The 10,000-nt window shown below is 29.0% G+C and overlaps 1 protein-coding gene across 6 annotated transcripts in view; it reads right to left on the bottom strand.

The window, feature by feature from the left end:
• LOC145268715 (uncharacterized) overlaps positions 1-10,000 on the bottom strand; it is a 144,221-nt gene that overhangs the window by 76,014 nt on the left and 58,207 nt on the right. For 3 of the 6 annotated variants that reach the window (XM_080124258.1, XM_080124262.1, XM_080124259.1), the window contains one exon: positions 4,180-4,221. The exons of the other annotated variants lie outside the window; for them this stretch is intronic. In XM_080124258.1, the coding sequence (XP_079980384.1) occupies positions 4,180-4,221 (42 nt within the window). The remainder of the gene's footprint in view (positions 1-4,179; positions 4,222-10,000) is intronic. 6 annotated transcript variants of the gene reach the window in all.

The following is a 10,000-nucleotide window of genomic DNA, read 5'->3' as shown; positions in this document are numbered from 1 at the left end:
TGGGACTATTTTCCATTTCACAGCCGTAGCCTTTGTTTACGCTATGCGTGAGCATAAATGAAAGCTGTTTAGCCAATAAACATGGGAAAAAATCCCCCCTCTCTCAGGTGGCTAGAAAGTAGGTGCTCATTTTAAGTTAAATTTACATGGAAAAGTGATCGCCACTTTTCGAAAAAGTAATTTCTTCATATCATAAAAACTATTTTTTTTGCGACGGAAACGGTTTGCAAATTCGTTTTTAGCACACCAAAATCTACAAAAAAAATGTTGTTATTTACGAACGTGAGACGCACGGCCCTTAATGGAAAATTATATCAAAAATCCGGGGGAAAATAGTTTTCAATAAAAACAGCAAATGACTTTGATAAAAAAATAAATGGATGCTATTTTTTTTTTTTCTTTTTTCTGTGTGTTTCTTGGCTAAAAAGTTTTTTGTTTGATTTCTTTTGCATGGTATTAACCACTGAACTCTGGGACTATTTTCGATTTCACAGACGTAGCCTTTGTTTATGCTATGCGTGAGCATAAACGAAAACTGTTAAATATGCACTCGCGTACCAAACTGCCTTGTCAAAAAACCTTTAAGCCAATAAACACGAAAATAAATGCCCCTTCCTCAGGTGGCCAGAAAGTGGGTGCTCATTTTAAGTTAAATTTACATCGAAAAGTGATCACCCACTTTTCGAAAAAAAAAATTCTTCAGATCATGAAAACTATTTTGGTACTCCTTGGGCGTTGAGTTCCATGGTGACTCGCAGAATTATTTAATGGTCGTTCCCTTAGTACCCCCCCCCCTAGTCAAGGCTAACGCATGCGCATGTAACATGTGTTATTTATTTACTGACGTGGTGGAGTTTCTATATTGATAGGTTTTTTGAAATTTTTTCACTGGATTATTATTGATTTAACACTAACCAGATTATGAAAAAAAATTGAAAAAAAAAAAAATCATTTCAACATTTGAAAGGGGTACTCACTTTTTCGTTACCACGTTCTGGTAAATCGGTCACTCATTTTTTTTTTTTTTTCTAAATACGTAATTGTCTTCGGGAGATATAAAATGGTCGCATGTTGACGAAGCAATGTATCGGGAGGCGTACGGGATGGAAAATTATTGGTAAATTTTTAGATTAGGTCCACCTCCTCAATTTTCTTTTAAATGACGACTTGAAATGGTTTTCGACTATGCTGAATACGGAAATCGCATTGAAATTTTTCAGAAATAAGTAGTTATCAAGATATAAAAAGTTGTATTATGCATTGTAATCTTTGGCGGCCATCTTTTTTACGTGCATGTATTTGTTTATGGCGCGTGTGCACGTAAAAAGATGGCCGCCGAAGAATACAATGCATAATACAACTATTTATTTCTGCAAAATTTCAATGCGATTTGCGTGTTCAGCATACTCAGAAACCTAGAAATGTCGTCATTTAAAGGAAAATTGTGGAGGTGGACCTAATCTAAAAAAATACCAAATTATTAAACATTTCTCCAGCATGTTAGTGAAATTTATAATACTTTAAAAAAAATTAAAAAAAAAACAAAAGTTTTGAAAAAAAAAAAAAACTCACCTTTCATAAAAATAAAAACAATTAAAAAAAAAACATCCACAAACTGATTTTTAACTAAATAAGTAAAAAAAAAAAAAATAAAAAAACTCGAAACTTTATTTTCATAAAAACAATAAAAAAAAGTCATGTTCAATCTATTATTTTTTTTTTCTTTGAGAAACAAATATATTTCTGACTTACAAATGCGGTAGAGGCTCATATTATTTTAACTTTCTCTGGTTTTGATATACCGCGTTTTTATTGGTTACAAAATGGGTGACTGATTTATCAGAACGTTGTAACTAAAAAGTGAGCACCACTTTCAAATGTCGAAATAATGATTTCTTTTTAATTTTTTTTTTAATAATCTGTTTAATCAAGTGTCCAATCAATAATAATCCAGTGAAAAAAAATTCCAAAAACCTATAAGTATAGAAATTAAGCATGGGAGTGATGGTTGTACAACTATGCCACTTACGTCGCCTTTCGCACTTTTACAAACATTATTTACGTTAACTCTTTTCATAAATAATTTTAAAAAGAAAGTAACTAAACCATCTATTGACAATTTGTTACGTGTACAAACATTTATTTATTTACGTAGGCTTAACTCTTTTCATGAATAAGAAAAGTTTTGCTCTTTAAGAATAATAAAAGGAAAAAGTTACTGAACATTTATAAAAGGAAAAAATAATTTCTCACGTACTTACTTCTTTTTATGAAGGCCAAAGTAATAGTTGGCCGAAAAGTCGTGAAACAACAACTAATAAAGATGAGAATAATAGTCCGCAATAAATAAAAATGGTGCTAATGCAGAGAGCGATCCGCACTATTTTTTAAATCATATTTCCACGTTTAATTAAAGTTTTACGATATGTTTTTTTTTTTTAATTCAATTGTAAGATTAAAGTACAGAATAGGTACAAAACATCCTCTCCTCCCCATGGTAAGAATGACTTTTTAAATAATTACATTATTTCAGCACGGATCACTCTCTGCATGACTATCATAAAAATTAATACAAATAATACTTATCTCAATAAGTGAAAGGCTAATTTCTACCGGAAATAAAATGGCGATAATCTCGCAGTTACAAAAAACATTTTTTATTTAATTTAATATTTTTATAATTCGCAAGGTTAAATTATTTTAATAACATGCAAACATTCCTTGACTTTAAAAATAGAATTTCTGAAAATTTCAATTAAATTGGTAATGTAAAAATATGGTTCTATAGACTTGAATGAACCAAGAATTACATTTATATATATATATAGATATATACTAGGTTGGCAAGAAAGTTTTTGTAGTTTTTAACTTATAAATTCAGATGAACATATCTCGGCTCAAACAAAAATTATTGATTGAAATAAGCATGATCAGAATCAACGCAGAACAAAGATATTTATGCCAGTAACGTATAAATCTTACGTTCTGGTGACGATAGAAGTTGGTGAAGACGTTTTGATATAGCTTAAGATTTTGAAGCATTTCTCACCCAGAAAGTTGTCAAGATGCTTGAAAAGTGGTAGTCAGTTGATGAGAGGTGTGGAGAGTATGGCGGATGAGGCAGAGTTTTGTAGCTGAATTCGTTCAACTTGTGCAAGTTCAGTTTAGTAACATGCAGTTGAGCATTGTTGCAGAAAAAATTTAGCCTTTTCTGTTGATTAATGCTGGGTGTTGTCGAAGTTTCTGATGCATTTCATTTATTTTTTGACAGGACTTCATTGCCGTAATGGCCTCACTGGCATTAAAAAAACTAATGGATGAGACCAATTGCAGGCCACCAAACAGTCAGCATGACTTTCTTTTGGTGCAACTCTTGCTTCACTTGTTTCCTTTGTAATACACTCTTTTAATTATACCATTGTGTTATTTTAATTATTATTCAATATTACAGAATTCTTAAAAAAATAAAAGCTGCATTTTTGGTGATGCTGTAGAAACACAGTATTTTAAAACTAGTTTTGCACATAGTGAACACATGTACACAATGCACAACCCTTTCAGTTTGAGACATATACAATGATCTCCCCTTATTTCCAGCAGTTGCATGTTTTAGCCCATAGGTAGCAATATCAACTTCCTCTTCCATTTCACTCTCTCTCTCCCTCTCTCTCTCTTTTTATTTTCCTCCTGACAGGCGTTCTTAGTTTGGTTCCACATGCAAACCAACTTGCTAATGAAACGAATTGCTTGCGTACTGATACAGCCTTACAGCTAAACTTTTAAAAAATCACGAACAAATGGACGGTACAATCACCAAATTAACTCTTTAACCACATTAAACAAAATATGTTATTCGCAATTTATACATTATCATAGAGCTCAACAAACGCTCATGTACACTACACACACATCGTCTTACACATTTTCCACCAAACAGCATCGTCTGTACAAAGAAATGTGTAAATATTATTTAGTTGTTTTGAATAAAGTCTACAGTTGTAAATAAATAAACTCAATATCGATATTCATCAATTTATGTTATGTAATGTGTGCCACAACCATGCGAATATAAATTATAATTTCCATCACTTTCATAGTAAAATAACGTTGGGGGTAAAATTGAGACCGCGGACTTTCCTTGGATCATGATAGTTTTGCAGAAAAAGGAATGTTACATACCTTTTCGGGTCTTTTTGTTACATCAGATGTCTTCATAGACAACTGCAAAAATATAAACAATATATATATATATATATATATATATATATATATATATATATATGTAACATATAATTATAAATTATATATATCTATCTATATATATATATATATATATATATATTATTAAATAATAATTATTCTTTATAAGCGGGATCTGTGGAAATTCCACAGAGGACTGTAATATATTGGTGTTGGCATTCTGTAGCTGTTCAGCATAAATGAAGACGCTATGATATTATTGTAACTCTTTTATTAAAACTGCAATTGTATTTACCTAAGCTAGCATGGAAACCTGGCATATCCCAGTCATAAAGTACGCTTGAATACGATATTTTAATTCTTGCAGCTTTTGTATGTATTATTATAGAGTTAATGTTCTATCGATTTTTATATATTATAAAGTTGCAATTTCAAAAATAAAAAAATATATCCATATGACTTGGGTTCATCAGCTTGAATTAAAATCAAAACTAAAACCAAAATTCACTAAAAAAAAAAAAAAAATATATATATATATATATATATATATATATATTATATATATATAAATAATTTTACCAAGAATTCTTCATAAGTTTTGGTTTCGGTTTCAATCATAGCTGAAGGAATTGAAGTTATATATATATATATATATATATATATATATATATATATATATATATATCTTGAGTTCCTTCAGCTATGATTGAAATCATATATATATACTAGCTGTACCCTGCCACGCGTTGCTGTGGCTCAGTTTGTAAAAATGGAACACATTCCTCAAGAAAAATTGCATTTTGTTCGTTTATTTACTTTTATTATTTTTTGCAATTTGTTTTTATCAATGAAAGTTGTTGTTTCCCCCCCCCAAAAAAAAAAAAAAAAAAAATTAATTTTTTTACCATAAATTGTTAAGTGAAAGTTTTTTTGGTTTTTTTTTTTCAGGAAAACTTGAACTTTTAAAAAAAAAAATTCGGCAGTAAACGTTTCTTTTTGAAAACGGAATTTTTATTATAAAAAGAACAGATGAATGCTTTATATAAACATTGTAAATAGTTAGGTGAAAGTAGGGTAAAGTTTGATTTTGTTTTAAAGAGACTGTACAAATTATTTTTTTTCAACAGATGTTAAGAAAAACAGAAACCATACTTCCATCATTAATTATGCAAAAAAATAAATAAAGTGGAAAACTTTCTGTTATTGATGTTTGCTAAAATATGAATACAGTAAACTTCGCTGAAGTGTTAGCATATGCTGCATCTTAAAAAGTTGGTTCATGCTGACAATTAAATAAAATAAACATCTAAAAATTAGTAAAAATAAGTAAAATCATGAATGACGGTTCTTGGAGGGGGGGCAAGTAAGTAGGAACGACACAATCATTTGTGTAAAATAATTAATATTCGAGAAATTGTAAACAATAACAAAAATACCTGATACCAAATGCAGTAAAATTCAAGTATAGTATATGTGCTGAAACTGTGTTTAAATTATTTTTATTACATTTCTTTTATTAAAAGTTGTCTTTTCAACAATTAACTGGTTGCATGTCGTTTAACCATTGGGGACTTCACTCTTGGAAAATTGTACAAAAAAATCTATGACTATCACTAACTCTAAATTTGGGAGTGCAACTGAAACTTAGGGTTAGTGGTAGATAAGTCATTTGTTAGGTGTATCAGAAATTTCGTGAAAAATATTGATTAATTCCACTCCGTTTTCCAAGCTTATAACTCCTCGAAAAATGTAATTCAAGATCTAATTTTTTTTTTCAATTAAAGGAGCAAGGACCAAGGATCTATTTAAAAAAAAAACAAAAAAAAAAAACAAACAACGTGGTTTAAAAAAAAAAGTTTTAAACTTCAGACTTTACAGGTAAATTTCTAAAAAACACTACTTTTTTGTTTTAAATTTGAATATATTATTTATTGATCTTTTATCTTCAATTTGTGATATATAACACTTTGGTGAGTAAATTAATTATTTACTTTTTAATAGATATTTGAAAATGGGGGGGGCTTTAATAAAAAAAAACGTTTGTCTAAAATATTATATTCGGTTCATTGGAAAGAGCATAAAATTTCACATATTGACCCTGAAAATATCGTAAAAATTGAATCAATAGAAAAATTTGGATAGATTTTTAAAGTTTAAAAATTGAAAATACTGAGCTCGTAAAATTCAATTAATTTCATTACTGTTTTTTAAAAAATAAAAAAATAATATTTCTATTACTTTTTATACAACTTTAATAGTTTATTTTGGAAGTATAATCCATAAAGAAAATAAACAACCCACTTTTAAAAGAGAAATTACGAGTTTTTTTATATTTTATTCGCAGTTTCGTGTTAGGGGTGTCAAAAATTCATAAAAAAATTCTGATACACCTAGTCATTTGTTTACAACTTTTGAGAAATTAAGCCTCCTTACTCCTTAAGCGATAAGCGGACATTTGTTAATTATTATTATTTTTATTCAGTGTGTAAAATCAACTTTGAACAACATATTTGGAAATTAGAAAAATAAAAAAAAAAGTTGTTTTTTTTTTGCTGTTGTTTCTTGCTATTTAGCATTTTTGACTAAGGGGAGTTGCTTAGATCGTATTTTAAACTAAACTACGGAGGTTGGAATGCGCCCCCCCCCCAAATGTACTTGGGAAAATCAATTTTATAGCAAGATTTAAAAATGGTTAGCCGACATAAAAGAAAGGTGAAAAACAAAACAAATAATGAATAAATAATTGTTACCAAAGGCAATAAATGCTACTTTTTTTTACTTACATGAATGAGCTCATTTTATGTTTTAAAGTATTTTCAAGTGCTTTTCTTTATTTTCTAATCTAAAATTGTGGGTGTGTCGATACGAAACATCTCCAGATTTTCTAGGATTCCCTGCTAGATTGCAAACGAAATCTCCAGATCTAGCGGGAAACCCGCTAAATTGGGAACACTGGTCACTTGACGGCAAGCGGTGATAAATGATTGTCGATAAATAAAAAAAATGGCCTATCGGTACAAAGAAAACCACTTATTTATTATAGAAAAATTAAGTATAATGTTATAATTAAAAAGAGATATATAAAAACACGCATGGGTACAGTAAACATATTATACCAAAATGTCGAAGCAATCATTTATTTAGTTATTTAGACTATTAATGACGCACGAACCAAGAGTTACATTTTTATATATATAGATGTATATATATGTGTATATATGTGTATATATATGTATATATATGTCCATATATATATATATATTTATATATATATGCATATATATGTATATATATGTATATATATATGCATATATGTACACATATATATACACATATATATACACACATATATATACATATATATGTACACATATATATATACATATATATATACATATATATGTACACATATATATATCTATATATACATATATATGTACACATATATATATCTATATATGTACACATATATATATATACATATATATCTATATATATATATATCTATATATGTACACATATATATATACATATATATATCTATATCTAACTATATATATATATATATATATATATATATATACATATGCATATATATATATACACATACATATGCATATACATATATATATGTATATACATATATACACGGTAGCTGCAAGAATTAAAATATCATATGTAAGCATACTTTACAACTGGGTTTTGCCAGGTGTTCGTGCTAGCTTAGATAAATACTTTTGCAGTTTTAACAAAAAAGCTAGAGTAATATCAGAGCGTCTCCATTTACACTGAACATCTGCAGAATTCCAACATCAATATATTACATTTGAATGAGTCCTCTGTGGAATTTTCACAGGTCTTGCTAGTTACATATTATTTACCCCCCCCCCCATATATATATATATATATATATATATGTGAAGGAAGTTAAAATTTTGCAAATTAGAATTTACAACATTTATTATTCAAAACAAGAGATAGAGATTAAAAGATTTTTCCTTATTCCATGGAGTTTCAAGAAATGGCTCCCTCTTATCCTCAGAGAAAAAACAGTTAGCAAAATAAGATTTATAACTATCTATAATTTTGCTGGTTAGCACATAGTTTGAAAACCTTAGGGTGAAAAGTGTTTTAAAAATAATATAGATGAATATAAATAAAAAAGGATATTTAACTTGAAGTCCACATACGCATATGTATATCCTCTTTAAATTTACCAATTTCTTTTTGTAAACTTTAATTCTTGGACTATATATTTATATATGTATATATATATTTTGTATTATCAATTATTAATAATTAATGGTTGCCACATTGTGTTTAATTCTGTAGTAGGTCTGCTTAGTAATTGATGTGATGCTTCTTGGAGCCGTCTTACTGTCCACCATTCTTTCTCTGTCTATAATTTTTACTTTGTCCCGTTTCCCTTTTCCCTCTGTGTATGGTCAGCCATACTTGACTTTTCAATCTCTCCACGTGTTATGGCTTTTTAGTGTTTTTCTAACCTTACTTTTAGTGGACAACATGCCTCGCCTTTGGATAGTTTTTCACATTTACATGGGATCTCACACACAGTTTTTAGTCATCATTTTTTCTATAAGGGGCTTGCCTCAGTTGCTTCTGTATACTGTCCTGATGTCATATGGATCATATATTCTTTGAATTTTTTTCTGACTAACCCTAACTCTAAACCCTTCATTTAAGATATACAAACTATGGAGAGTTTTCGAGTGGTGTCTTTTGGTGTCTGGTTCAGATATTTTAAAACTAATGTCATGCTCTCTGGATAGTTGATCCGGTGGAAGGTTTCTCTTACATTTTTCATTACCACATATTGCTTTTGCTCAGTGTTGTAAGCAACAGACGATTTCTTTCTTTGCATCATATGGATGGTGGGAGTTGAAGTTTAGGTATTATCTAGTGAAAGTTGGCTTTCGATATACAGATGACATAAAATCCTGACCAGTGCAAGTTTTTAGTACATCTATTCTAACAGTTCACATGTTTAGACATTTTCTTGATAGGAGCAGGGTATGAATGTGTCATCCACATATCACAGTCACATAATAAGTTTTAGTGGTGTTGATCTGAATACCACTTCCTCAACGTATTCCATATATACATTTGCCAGTACTGGGGGCAATAGTGATTCATCGCCAAACTTTCTTCCTTTTTTTTTCTACCAAAACAGTCATTAACAAAGTTTTTTTTTTTTTTTAATGTTTAAAACTGATATAAACTATTGCACAATAAAACTCATTAAATTAAAACAATTTTTTTTTCGAATCATTTTATCAAGAAATTCGGGTTTGTATTACTGTACACAAAGATTCGAAAAAGTTGTCAAAAAACAAATATATAACAAATAAATGTCATCAAAAGCAAGATAGGTTACTTTTTTACAAAACTGGATATATTTTTCGTGTTTTTATTCAATGTAACATGTTTATTCAGCTCGAAAAACATACATTGTTTACCGATGTATTGGAAAATTAAAAATGGCGCCTGACTCTCTCTTTAACACGGTAAGTTCGAGAAAAGGTGTTATAGATAATAAACTAGACAAAATACTATTAAACAAACACCGAATATATGTCAACCTATGTCACGATAATATATGTTGAGCGAGTTTCTTACAGTATTTTGTCTAGTTTTATATTTATAGCACCTTTTCCCAAATTACCGTGTTAAAGAGAGAGTCGGGCGCCATTTTTAATTTTCCAATACATCGGTAAACACAGCATGTTTTTCGAGCTGAATAAACATGTTACATTAAATAAAAACACTGAAAACATATCCA

This window comes from Euprymna scolopes, chromosome 44 (assembly GCF_053919585.1).
Source record: "Euprymna scolopes isolate OS-2025 chromosome 44, ASM5391958v1, whole genome shotgun sequence".
In the NCBI taxonomy this organism is placed as follows: Eukaryota; Metazoa; Mollusca; class Cephalopoda; order Sepiida; family Sepiolidae; genus Euprymna; species Euprymna scolopes.
The sequence above is the reverse complement of the archived record's forward strand: the minus strand, read 5'-3'. Positions and strand labels throughout refer to the sequence as shown.